The sequence below is a fragment of the Hyperolius riggenbachi genome, chromosome 1, assembly GCF_040937935.1.
Source record: "Hyperolius riggenbachi isolate aHypRig1 chromosome 1, aHypRig1.pri, whole genome shotgun sequence".
In the NCBI taxonomy this organism is placed as follows: Eukaryota; Metazoa; Chordata; class Amphibia; order Anura; family Hyperoliidae; genus Hyperolius; species Hyperolius riggenbachi.
Genome location: NC_090646.1, coordinates 353,142,938 through 353,157,117, shown reverse-complemented (window position 1 = coordinate 353,157,117; position 14,180 = coordinate 353,142,938). Strand labels below are relative to the sequence as shown.

The 14,180-nt window shown below is 43.1% G+C and overlaps 1 protein-coding gene across 1 annotated transcript in view; it reads left to right on the top strand.

The window, feature by feature from the left end:
- The window catches only part of NR2F6 (nuclear receptor subfamily 2 group F member 6), a 57,182-nt gene that overhangs the window by 32,556 nt on the left and 10,446 nt on the right, over window positions 1–14,180 (top strand). The window contains exon 2 of the mRNA XM_068234132.1: window positions 1,538–1,632. Coding sequence (XP_068090233.1) covers window positions 1,538–1,632 — 95 coding nt within the window. The remainder of the gene's footprint in view (window positions 1–1,537; window positions 1,633–14,180) is intronic.

Sequence of the window (14,180 nt, the reverse complement as noted above, 5' to 3'; positions counted from 1 at the left end):
AAACTCCTTGCACATGGTGCCCTGGCTGGGATTCAAACCAGGGACCCAGTGCTGCAAGGCAAAAGAGGTAACCACTACGCCACCGTACTGCCCAGTGGGCGTTAATGAAGTTTATTTCCCTGGTCTACCACCTTGTACTGCTGAGGCTGCATTTCCACTTGTGCGGTGAGAATCGTCACGGGAAAAATTTGCATGCGGATGCGAATTTCGCATGCGAGTTTATGCGAATTTTCATGCAAATTCGCATGGATGACGATGTATGCGAATTTAACCATGGCAGTGCTGGTGTGATTTTCTATTGTTTCTATGCGAATTCGCATTCGAATTCGCATGTAAATTTGCATACCCAAACCGCATGCGAGTTTCCTATTAAATACATTGTATGCGATTCGCATAGCGGTATGCGAATTCTGATGGCTCTGCCGTGTGAATTTTTTCTGCACAGAAAAACGCAAAGGAATCCTGACAAGTGGAAACAGTCCCATTCACTTGTATTGCTATGCGAATTCGCATGCGAAAAACAATGCGAATTCGCGATAATGGAAATGGGTCCTTACGATAAACCAGCAGTAACTTGATCTAATACAGCTTACTCTAGCGCTAGCATTACCCTACTTGATGCAGTGCTAGGCTATGAAGCTGAAGCTGCAGCACCATAGCACTTCTAGGTTGTTCTAAGTGGAAATGACAATGTCCTTTCCCAATAATAATAATAATAGCAGTATTTGTATAGCGACTTTCTCCTGTCGGACTCAAAGCGCTTGTGAGGCAGCCACTAGAGCGCACTCAGTAGGCAGTAGCAGTGTTAAGGAGTCTTGCCCAAGAAACTCCTTACTGAATAGGTGCTGGCTTACTGAACAGGCAGAGCCGAGATTTGAACCTAGGTCTCCTGTGTCAGAGGCAGAGCCCTTAACCATTACACTCCCCAGCCCAATCAATGCTCAATTGATAAAACGATTGAACTTCCAATGAGGGATTTCATTTTTCTATAGCTTTTTGTTAGCTTTCATTTTTTTGAGGTCTAGTCTGATTTCTAAATAAAATAAAGATATTGTGCTGTGTGTGGATACCTTTAGGCTGTACAGTACAGGAGATGGGCTGCACACTCCGCGGGTCTGCAGACTCCTTTTCCCTTCTATTTCTAAATATTGCTGATCGCATTTTAGATGAAGTAATCATTATTTTCTTCCAGTGAAACTTTGACCATTTTGACATTGCAGCAGTCCTTTCCATGCAATATTCATGGCCTAGGTTTGTGCTGTATAAGTATCTTAGTGTGAAATTAGGACACTTTTTAAGCAAGCAAATGTTATGAAATTTTAATAAGCAGCAAAGTAATTTATTTATTGCTTAACAGCTGTGAGGGATGCACACTGAATAGTGCAAGCCAGTGTGTTTATTTCAGTTGCTGTCTTTTGTTGCTGCACAGTTACCTTGAATCACACTAAACTCTATAGGTTTGCATCTTTTAGAATTGATTTTCTGGAATTAATGGCAAATATTCTCTTACCTTCCCTGCATTTGTCTTTTTACACAGATCAAATCGTGACTGTCAGATTGATCAACATCATAGAAATCAATGTCAATACTGCCGTTTGAAAAAGTGCTTCCGTGTGGGCATGAGGAAAGAAGGTATGAGAAAATACATTATCCCACAATATAGTGAGCGGAGCTCATGCTGCATACGTACTGCATGTCTGTAAACTTTCAGTTTGCTACTTTAATGTTTATAGCAATAGTCCATGCTCAAGGCCAGAAATGGACACTAAAATACAGTGAAAAAAAAAGGTCTGTACAGATCCATCAAACAATAGAACACATTTGATACATATGATAGAGAATAGTGCAATACACCCCCACCCCCATTGGAAACCAAAGTTAAAAAACAAGTACAAGTAGTCCCCAGTTAACGAACGAGATAGGGACTGTAGGTTCGTTCTTAACCTTAATCTGTTCTTAAGTCAGAACACTGTTCCATCTCTGTCTCCTTTACCTCCTCTGTGCATCTAGTGTCCCCCTCTGTGTCACCTCTGCCCTCTGTACCTGCTTATACAAGTTTAAAAACCATTTTGTCTTTGAATTTTTCAAAATCGATTTTCTCAAAAACTACAAGTCCAATTTGAAAAAAATGATTTGGGCTTGTTCCCATGGAAACACAGAATCCATGCCGTTCGTAAGTCAGGGACTACCTGTACAGTACTAAGATCAACATCACATCATGTCCAGTGGCAACAACACCAGCATGGAACTGCAAAATATTCTCAAATAGAGATTAGATATTAACTACATAGAACAAATACCATGATTATAGTTGTCCACTGGCATTAAAGTCAAATAAGACATGCTTAACGCTTATTAGATTCTGGCATAGCGAAATGGGTTAGTGTAGCAGCTAAGTGGAAAGTGGACCAGAGTAATACGGTAAATATGAGCTCGGAGTGAAAACCAGAAATAAGCTTTCTGAGATAATGGGGAACAGCAGCAATCATAAGGTTAATAATTGCAGAGTGGATAGCAGGGGTGTAACTACAAGTGTGGCTACAAAAAACACCTGATCGGGAGTATCTGAGGGAAGGGAAGGTTAGTGGTTGGGAGCCCCCTACACCTCAACGGAGTATGTAATTAGGTCATAGTCAAAGCATCTGATCTGTATGTTCATCTTATTCTTGGGCAGTGACTTAACAACAACAATAACATTTCTATAGCGCTTTTCTTCCATAGGACTCAAAGCACTTGGGCTCTCAGATTCAGTAATTGGTACTTAAAGTATTTAGGTGGCCATGCATCTAGCGATTTTCTGGCCCAATCAAACAACTGATTAGCTCATTGTATTGAATGGCGAGAGAATGGAGTGTGTTCCAGTATGTGCGATTATCAATAATTAACCGATATCTGGGGGAATCACATGGATTTGTCGATTGAGCAGGATGGAAGATATCAGGCGACTGTAAAAGAATCGGCTACTGTTCACATGATTTAGATTGACAAGGAATCGATTCTTGGATTCAGAGCATGGAGGCACAACATTGTTCAGATCAATTAGTAAAGGTGGGTTGCATAGGCTGTCGCTTGTAGTATTGTGGGCCACTAGTTCATTGACTTTCGATCAACCACACTGTTGTTGATCGTCCCATAAAGCCAATCACTTAATCGCTTCATGCAAAATCGCTCAATGTCGCCCGACAGATCAGGCCCCGATCCCTTGGGCAACATTGCAGGGCCAGGACTGCAGATGTGTCGCTCTTGCAAGTGAGCAATGTGCTTTGTTCTCTACAGGGGGAGGGAGGTGGTGGAGCGGGAGTGACATTGCATGGCAGGCTGGGGGTAAGAGGGAAGGTTAATGCTATTAGCTGTGGCTTGTCAGAATGGATCCACCAGGATGGATTGCTGGCCAAGTGGTCAAGGAGCATGGAGGCTGCCATAAATAAACTGGATTCTTGGTAGTTATCAGACATCTCGGCTGCATTTCAACTGGTGTGTCTGCAGGCCTTCAGTAAGGGGTCCTAAGACCTCCCCCAAACATTAGTCTTTTCTGTTCACCAATAGATATTAGACAAGATTTAAGAAAGAAATCACTGTTGCAGTTAGCTTTGTAATACATGTGACAGTACTAAGTACTTACAGTGAACCTCAAAGGGAAGGTCCGAGCACAATAAAAAAAAAAAACCACTTACCTGGGGCTTCCTCCAGCCCCTGCCAGCCGTCCTATGCCCTCGCCGCAGCTCCGGCGCACAGTGTGTTGCTATCTATAGCAGGCAAATTTTAACCACCCTGGCGTTACAGTAAAATCACCAGGGTGGCGTGCAAACAGTTTTTTTTCAATTTTTTTTTCCTGAATCATTGTAGCTAACTTTCAGTTAGCTGCATGATTCACCACTAGAGGGCGCATCTGCCCATCTAGTTCGATCGCCGCCGGCTTTTACAGCATGCAGAAAATCCCGTTGTAAATGGGATTTTCTGCTTGGCTTCCCTCGTCGCCATGACGACGATCGGGATGACGTCATCGACGTCATGGCAGCGGGGGGTGTCCGATCCAGCCCCATAGCGCAGCCTGGCACTGATTGGCCAGGCTGTGCAAGGGGTCGGGGTGGGGGGGGGGGCTCCGAATCGCCGCGGAGCGGCAGCGATCGGCGTGTATGAAAAAAAAATTAGCAAACTCGGCCCACAGCTCGTCATTACCGCTAAGGTGGTTTTTAATAGTTATTTTTGCAGTTGAGATAACTATGGTGTTCCGATATGCAGATATATTGCAGTTCCCCTCAGACGCAGCTGTCTTCATTAACTTGTATGACTGGTTCTAGCTGTTTGCTGAGTGTACAAGTTTATATGTACAGAGGGGAAGAGTATGGAAATAGGGGCTCCCTTTAACTTGCCTGCTTAAAAAATAGCCTATGCGTAAGGTTTTCAGTTCTATTTTATAGATCAGATCCCCCACAATGTGTAGCCATAGCTTTCTGCTATCTCCATAGATACAATGGCTGTCCAGTCTGCATGGCAATGACTGGATTGAGAGTCCATAATCTCACATCAGTGGGCAGCTTGGAATTGATTGGAAAATCTGCTACCTCTAGAAAAATAATCAACAATAATCAACATCTCTATGTACGTTCAATTGAGTTTACTGTAGGGCAGAACAGTACAGGATGAACTGTGATTGAATGTAATACTTAAAGCCCCCTATACACCAAACAGGTTTATTTTTCAATTGATTGTATTAAAAACATTGGGTTAAGAAAACCTCTAAAATGAATTAGGTCATCAACTAAAGTATTTATAATCCAACAGAATATTGGTCAAAATTAATTGCTAGGACACAATATTTATCAATCATGTTATAATTGTTTAAAAATGGTACATTATCTAAGGAGTGGAAATAGGATAGAATGGCTAGAAAGGCAATAACAGATCAGTTATTGAAAGTTTTTTTTATTTGATTTGTCTTATATTTGGAAACAATGTCTTCATTTAATTTGATCATTTTAAAATTGTTGATTAGATAGGATGATGGTTATTGTTTTCAGACTTGTTCATATATGCAGCTAGTTCTATTTCTGGTAAATGTGCTGGTAATGGCTGACGATCTGCTTCTGTAATGCAAAAACTCACTCCACTGACGTATGTTGTTTAGCACTGGCTAGTTCTAGCAAGTGTTTGTGTACTGTACATGTAAGAACCTCTGTCCTTCAATACACAGGCATATACTGGCATTGTGGAGCATTGCTTGACCAGATGAAACTAGTAACATAAACACATTATGGTTGTATTTGTTGACCTATTAACTGACATCAGTAGAAAGATAGTTGGCATGTTAATCTTTTAACAGGGTGGTGAAGGAAAGGGTTAAGCGGTGAATATGGATAAAGAGCCAGGGGCAGGGAGTGTGAGTAAAGGACAGGTGACAACCAGCAACAGCACGTTTATCACATGACATATGACCTCCTTGCAGATAAAGGTCATAGCTGTGAATCACATGCGATTATGAATGTGCACGGCAGAACTGCTGCCTGTAGAGAGGTTAAAGATAACTTGCTACAAGACCGGGAATTGTCTATTTTCTAACAAGATTTAATTATGTGTAAGAAACAAGAAGTGCATTAGTGCTGGTCAAATGTTTTTTCTTGTGTATTTAGATGTCAAAAGTCGAGTAGTCCTATTGCTGGGTTTTACTAGGGATTGTGTAGTAGTAGCATTGTTTGCTTGTTTTTGTTTTTTTCTTTTTTGATTTTGTTGAAAGTGGACCTGAACTCTTGCACAGGACAGCATGAAAACCGAGAAATGCATCCTGTATGTATGTCTGTAGAGAGTTTAGGCTGTCTAATTATCCCAGATCTGCGTCTAATTGTAATTTGATCTCTCCCCTGTGTCAGCTGACTGTCATGGCAGATAAGCTCATTTGAAAGCACAGGATGTTAACAATGTGTCTGCTACCATAAGCAGGAAGTAGAAACGGTGCAGATTTATTGTGAAATTTTGTATCAGCTGTGACAAAGAAATGTTTTTCTTTAAAGCTTATTACGTTGCTGTGCATCTTTTAGAGCAGAGAAGAAGTTCTGAGCTCAGGTCCGCTTTTATTAAATGCAGACCCAATTCTGATTGGCAGTCTACATGGAATATGCCGATAGAGAGAGAGAAAGCAACAATGCACAATTTGGTTGCGATGTTGAGGATGGCTTTTAATATGCACTGTACAGTCACTGTAAACTGTGGACAAAGCAACATTATATTTGATCCATATAAAATGGACAAGACCCTCTGTGATAAAGGAATAGTTAAATGACAACTAAGGGATTTATTCTGTGACTGTAACATATTTTCACATACATAGGAGGTGCATCACAAAACTGCTATTGTTGTTTTTGTGTGTATTGACCTATATTATGTCATTTCCTTTCATATTGTTTCTGATGGGCATACGTATCATTCTGCTTCCTTGTCCCTACCTACAGCTCTGAACCTTTGCTCAGTTTAGGGAATCTTATCTTTGGCTTTTCCTTCCATTCCTCTTTGTCTTTTCTTTGCTGCTTCCCTTAATTCTGCTCATCTTTTGATCAGCTTAAACCTCTGTGCCCTTTTCCCTGCTTGAGTGAATCCTAAGCGCCTATTCAGGCATCAGAAAGTAAATAAAAGCTCTTTCTTTCCCCCTCACCTCCCTCTTTCTGCTGTTACTTCCTCAGTTCAGCACATTCCAGCCAGGGCTCAGCAAACATGGAGTGAACCAAGTACAATGCTGGGGGGAGTTGTGATGACCTGAATGCATATAAAAGATAGAAGGGGGGACACATCTACTCAGAGACTGAGGGGAGGGGGCAACAGAGGGCTTCCAGCATGCTTGTACAGTAGCATATATTGCATACGATGCCCTATGTCTATCAGAAAAGAAAACATGCCTTACTAGTATGCTCAGTAAAATTATCTGTATACAACATGACATGTTGGATTATATTTTCTGACCAGAGAGAACTAGATTGTGTCTTGTGTGAAAATGCAGTAGCACAGCATTGCTACTGAATCAGCTGGCTACGTCCACAGAAAATTTATAATGCACGGAGCCTAGTGCATGTATGTTGTAAACACAAATGTTTGAAAGCATAAATGTCATCTTTGCGGCCATTTTCATAACCAAAACGGGGAAAGAATCTGCGTTGTATGTATTTGGTACTGGAGTAGAGCACATTGGCAGCTTCAGTTCAGAAAAAAGGATGAGATAGTTAACCGTGTATGACGGGTTCATAGATCAGCTCTGCTTTTATCTGCACAGAGGAAAGGGTAGAATGGGTCAGCTTGTATGTGTGCAGGGGGAAGGGGGGGGGGGAAGAGACAGATCAGCACAGCTTCTGTGTGTGTATAGAAAGGAGGGGAGAGGTCAGTGTCTCTAAACTCGCCATTGAATGGAATGGAGCATATTCTATTGTGTTTGCATGTGTTTATGATAAAGAAACACCGCTTGTATTCATTCTTAGACTGCCTAGAAGCACTGTACTGCTGATGGGAGAGCATCACAGGCTGTATACATGAGAAAAAGCAGTGCGATTATAGAAACTATTCTTTATTCTGATATCTAAAAGGAAGGCATAAAAGACATCTGTCTTTTTAATCTGCAGAAAGACAAGGGGGTATAAGGTCAGTTTTCTGAATAGCTGATCAGAGAGGTGAAGGCCACAGCTGAGACTCATGAAATTGTCCTTTGCTTCCTATGTGAACTAATATATTAAGACATTTTAATTATATTGGGGTTTTCTAATTGGAAAAAGCCCTAGGTTGGCAGATGTTGTTGTGATTGGTAAGTATGAGTAAAGAATTAAGATATTATCTGACAGCCTAAAAAAAAATATGAAGAAATTTTGCTAGTCTGAGTGTTGACGTTGTTTTCTTGGCTGTTAGTATGTTTGGTATATATGTTACGGCCAGAACCCGAAGTTTGGCCACTTCTAGTTCTGGCCGGCCACTTCGGGTTCTGGCCGGCCAATGTGCGAAGTGGCCGCTGCGCTCCGGCCAATGTGAGGAATGGAATGATTAATGTAACATAAATGTATCTTCTGGCCTCAGCGCAGCGGCCAAATGTATCGCAACCTAGTTAATTTAATGACATTAAGCCGGCGGCAATGAAACAGATGAAGCCGCCGGCTTTTGCTCTGCCTCTCTCTCCTTCTCTTACTATGGGCAGCCGGTGGGGACACACGGAGAGAGAGGCAGAGCAAAAGCCGGCGGCTTCATCTGTTTCATTGCCGCCGGCTTAATGTCATTAAATTAACTAGGTTGCGATACATTTGGCCGCTGCGCTGCGGCCAGAAGATACATTCATGTTACATGAATCCTTCCATTCCTCACATTGGCTGCAGCGGCCACTTTGCACATTGGCCGGCCAGAACCCGAAGTGGCCAAACTTCGGGTTCTGGCCGTATCATATACATGTTTATGCCAAGAATGTAGGATGTGTATGGCAGCCCCAGTGTATAACCTAGATAACCTAGGTTCTAGCAACACGTCTGTACAGAATTCAGCCCCGAATAGTTGTCCAAGAGATCAAGCCCAATCCTTGTAGATGACAGTAATTGTGCGTATGTACACACCTTAACCATAAACTAGGCAGTCCTGACTAGGGGTTTTAACCCTTTCCCTGCCAGCTAACTTATCCTAAACGCAAGCATCTACTGCCAAGCAGTTTTTAGACATTTTGCACTCATTAGGTTTACTTAGGATTTTGACAAGAAAACCTACATGAAATAGAACATATTATATTGTTTTTTCCATAATGAATTGGGCTTGAACACTGAAACAAAATGTTGTACTTTTTCTGGAGATATAACACAATTTTCGAGTGAAATATGTTTTTAAAAAAAGGGGAAATAAAAAAAAAAAATATTTTTCTGTTTTTTTTTTTATTTTTATTTTTTATTGGATTTACTGATGAAAATGTTACTGCTGAATCCAATGATACCAGATATGTATTGGTATCCCACATATAGGTAGCCTGGAATAGGTGTGCCAATACAGGTGGCCAGATATAGGTGCAGCCAGTATAGGTAGCCAGGAATAGGTGCCCCAGTATAGGTAGCAGGTATAGGTTCCCCAATATAGGTAGTAGGTATAGGTTCCCACAGTATAGCTAGCAGGTATAGTTGTCCCGCATAGGTAGTAGGTATAGGAGCCCCCAGTATAGGTAGCAGGTATAGGTGCCACTGCGAGAGGTGGGCTGACATCATCCTCCCTCCACATGGGCCCCCCTCCTGTGGCCCCCCCCTGAATAGCTGCAGCAGTGGTGAGGTGTTTAATTACTCACCCGATCGCTGGCTCCATGTGGTGTCCCCTCCGGTGGCAGGCTTCTCTCTCCTCTCCCGATCTCTGTATGAGGCGTAGTAATCACGCATCATACGGGAAGTAGAGAAGAGACGGCTGCCGTTGGGGCACATGGGCATGGAGCAAGCGATCGGGTGAGTAACTACACTCTGGCTGCTCCAGCACTCCAGGGAGGCAGAGGAGGGGGGCCCATGTATTCTGAACACCTCTGGGACTTTGTACAGCCAGCTAACCTTACAAACAGCTGTCAGGTTGGTAAAACTGCATAGTATAGCTGTATAGCGATGCCACCAGTGTGACTTTATTAAAGAGAGTCTGAAGCCATTTAAAATGCCTGTTTTTATCTAGCAGGCAGCTTCAGCATTATAATCCAAACTGATTCGCAGTGGGGATGCGGCAGAACGAGGACCTAATACCCCCAAAATCCCGGGGGGGGGGGGGGAATTTGGGGCTCCTTCCAGGTAGAGGCAGAGCTTTGTGCAGTAGCTCTGCCTCTCCAGTTAATATCAGTCGATCTCTGCCTATCCCCTCCCCTCTGTCTTCTTTCACTGAGAAGGGGGGTGATTGGCGGAGATTGACTGGACTGGAGGCATAGCTTTGCTGCTCTGCCTCACCTGGGCAGCAAAATCCATGACCTGGAAAGTCGTGAAATTTTGCCCCGGGATTTCATGGGGACAAAGACCTCATTCTGCCACGTCCCCATGGCGAATAATTTTTTATTGTAATGCTGAAGCAGCCTTCTGTATAAAAAACGGTATTTTCAATGGCTTCAGACTCTCTTTAAATTTGTTTGCCCATCTGTCACGCTGGATACCACTAATTGTGATGGCAGAAGGTTAGAGCATCAACTCTGAGCCTTTGCTATGTGTGACTCATCAACACTAGGTTGATGAATTCCTGTTGATATTAAGGCCTGATTAACTAGAGTCTGGTACACATGCTAGAATTTTTTCGGCTGAAAGATCTGGTGGTGTTCCTGCCAAGAGCATTGTTCTCCTCCTTACTTGTCATGCATTGTGCCGTCATCCCACCTCCCCATCCATAGCTTCTGGATGACACCTGGCCCCAAACTGATGCCCAAGGGATCGAGTCTCTATCCCTGCAAGTGACAATATTTATGTCTGTGTGTGTACGCACCTTTAGGTTCTCTTGGGTTCGTAGAACATAAGTGATCCTGCAAGCTTGACCTGGTTTATTATAATTTTTTACTGTGAGGTAGCAAGAGAAAGCAACACCACTTGGGTCATCTACCACAGTAGCACAGGCTGCTGAAATGGTAGAGATCCGTGTTAAATCCAGCTATATGTGATAACGAACTCCATCCGAAAAGATACTGTGAAAATGACTGAGTTTATAAATTATACTTCCGGCAGCATGTGCTTGGAAATTTTTATTCATTTATTTATTTAATTTTTTATTTACAAAACTGCAATAAAGGCTTTTATGTGTTTTATATTGCTGCTGTTAACAAATGGTAATCATTGTTGGCCAACAGGAAAAACCAGAGTAGATCTCTAAGGTGGCAATGCTCAGGTTTACTTAAAGGGGAACTTCAGCCTAAACAAACATACTGTCATTAAAGAGACTCCGTAACAAAAATTGCATCCTGTTTTTTTATCATCCTACACGTTCCAAAAGCTATTCTAATGTGTTCTGGCTAACTGCAGCACTTTCTACTAACACAGTCTCTGTAATAAATCAATGTATCTTTCCCCTGTCAGACTTGTCGGCCTGTGTCTGGAAGGCTGCCAAGTTCTTCAGTGTTGTGGTTCTGCTATGAACTCCCCTTTATGCACACTGCCTGTGTGTTATTTAGGATTAGAGCAGCTTCTCTCTTCTCTCTCTTATCTTTTACAAGCTGGATAAATCGTCCTCTGAGCTGGCTGGGCTTTCACATACTGAGGAATTACAAACAAGGGCAAAGCTGTTTGCAGGAAGAAAAGAGCAGCCTGAAACTTCAGTGCATGGGGGAAAGAAACACACAAATGATCTCTTGAGATTCAAAAGGAAGGCTGTATACAGCCTGCTTGTGTATGGATGTATTTTCTATGTGTGGACATACTGTACATCAACCTACTTCCTGTTTTGGCGGCCATTTTGTTTGTTTACAAACAAACTTTTAAAAACTGTTTTTAACCACTTTTAATGCGGCGAGGAGCGGCGAAATTGTGACAGAGGGTAATAGGAGATGTCCCCTAACGCACTGGTATGTTTACTTTTGAGCGATTTTAACAATACAGATTCTCTTTAAGTTACATTAGTTATGTTAATTAGAATAGATAGGTAATATAATTTTTTACCCACCCTGTTTTAAAAGAACAGGCAAATGTTTGTGATTCATGGGGGCTGCCATCTTTGTCATGGGGGCAGCTATCTTTTTGGTTGAAAGGAGGTGACAGGGAGCAGGAGACACAGTTCCAACTGTCCTGTGTCCTGAAAACCCATCCCAGCTGCACACACTAGGCTTCAAATGTCAAATTCAAAATGTGAAAAAAAAAAAAATGCACCAAAACAGCAGAACGAGAACAACAACATCAGAAATCCCATCATGCTTTGCACAGCATCAGGGGAAAAAAGCCCGGGCAGTTTTCTTCTGTGCAGCTAAAAATGAGGCTTGTATAAGAGAAACAAAGTTCTGATGCTGTAAAACTGTTAAAGAAACACCAGGATGTACCTCCCAGGTCGCAGCTTAGCTTCCGATTGGAGGAAGCTCACGGATGCGGGCAGCAGCGGAGGATCGCGGATTGAATGCCACAATAATATTATATAGAAAAGGCATTGGTCTTTTTCTGCAAGGGGGTGGAGCAACATGTTGCAACCTGGCTGATATGGAACTCTGGTGAATCTTATTATATAGACGTCATGGTGACCAGGGTAGAATGTCAGCTTCTTGGCCAGGAGCTTTTTGTTCCCAGAAGCAGATACCATCTTAATATAGCTGAAAAATGCCTTTGGCAATGATGAAATGCCTTTTATGTTGCATACTTTCCATTGATAAGATTGTTGTGGTCTGCTGCATCTTTAAATATTGGTGGCCCACATATAGAATAGCAGTTTTGCCACGACCCTTCCACATGGAAGCCAGAAAGCAGTCATTTGCTGGCTTCTGGGTTGTGCTGCAAGCTTTTGCAGGCCATTGGGTGACATTATAGCTCACATATGACTTGCTATGTTAGGGTCACGATATCTGCACTGTATTGGTGGCATAATAGCTACACATGCTGTGGTGGAGTGCATACTATCTGCACATGCTGTGGTGGAGTGCATACTATCTGCACATGCTGTGGCGGGGTGCATACTATCTGCACATGCTGTGGTGGGGTGCATACTATCTGCACATGCTGTGGTGGAGTGCATACTATCTGCACATGCTGTGGTGGAGTGCATACTATCTGCACATGCTGTGGTAGAGTGCATACTATCTACATATGCTGTGGTGGAGTGCATACTATCTGCACATGCTGTGGTGGAGGGCATACTATCTGCACATGCTGTGGTGGGGTGCATACTATCTGCACATGCTGTGGTGGGGTGCATACTATCTGCACATGCTGTGGCGTAGTGCATACTATCTGCACATGCTGTGGCGTAGTGCATACTATCTGCACATGCTGTGGTGGAGTGCATACTACCTGCACATACAGTGTTGGAGGGCATACTATCTGCACATGCTGTGGTGGAGTGCATACTACCTGCACATGCAGTGTTGGAGGGTATAGTATCTGCACATGCTGTGTTGGGGGGTATAGTATCTGCACATGCTGTGTTGGGGGCATAACATCTGCTCTGGTTAAATAGGAGACGTGAGGGCTGCACATGTTAATAGGCTCTGACTACAATACCTAGGCTCAATGTTATGTTTTTCTACATCTTCATGTATACTCCAGCCCCCCAGCAGTCTGAAGTATGTTGACCCGGCCCTTGACCAAAAAAGTTTGGGGACCCTTGCTCTAGAGCGTTGCTGTCCAGTGGTGGCTCACATCCAGCCCGCCAGGCCTCTTGGTGCCAGCTCTATGTTGTGCACGTTTCCCCCTTTCTAAGATCGCTGAAGGTAGAGTGACAGCGGAGCGTTGTTAGCCAATGCTGGGCCGGCTGAGATGGTTCCTGATATGATGCAGTGATACACATTCTAACCGCATCACCCAGATCTCATTACTAGTCGGCACAGTGGGAGATGGGAAATTTGCAGCTGGAGCTGCTGCACTCCAGGGGCATGAGGGGCACTGACTGGAGATTAACGCTGGAGGAGTCACCACAAAGGTGAGTAGATTAACAAGACATTAGGGATATTGGAGGGAGGGGGTTGCTTGTTTTACTAAAGGGGAACTCTGTGGGGAAACTTCTGGCAGATTATGTGTATTTTTGTCTTTTGTTTTTCTTTGGAGGGGGGCCTAGCAGGAACCCTATTTATTGAAGTTGGCCCTCCATGTAGTCTGAAAAAAATGTGACCCTCCCTGTTGTTCGACAGTACTGCTCTACTGTATCTTGATAGTCTAATATTTCAGATTAATTAATTAGATTGAGTATACACAATGAAAATTATGTCTGCGGATGCAGACTCTAGCAGCCATTTTTGTTGCCCTGTAGTAACTACTATGGCACTATGGAAAATGGGTGCAGGAGTCCCGATCCAGGAAGAGCAGAGTGCTAGGGTGACCACAGACTGAATGGTGAACATGAAGAGTGAAAGAAGTCAACACCCTTTATATATAAAGGCAGACATTTTCCTGACCTACAGAGAGAAGCACCTCTCGGCACATATGTAGGCAGCAGTTGCTATTATGCCAGCACTAGCCACCAATTAGCAGCCACCACTGTGCCAGCAGCAACTGATTGGCAGCCACCACTGTGCCACAGCAGCCACTGATTATCAGTTGCAACTG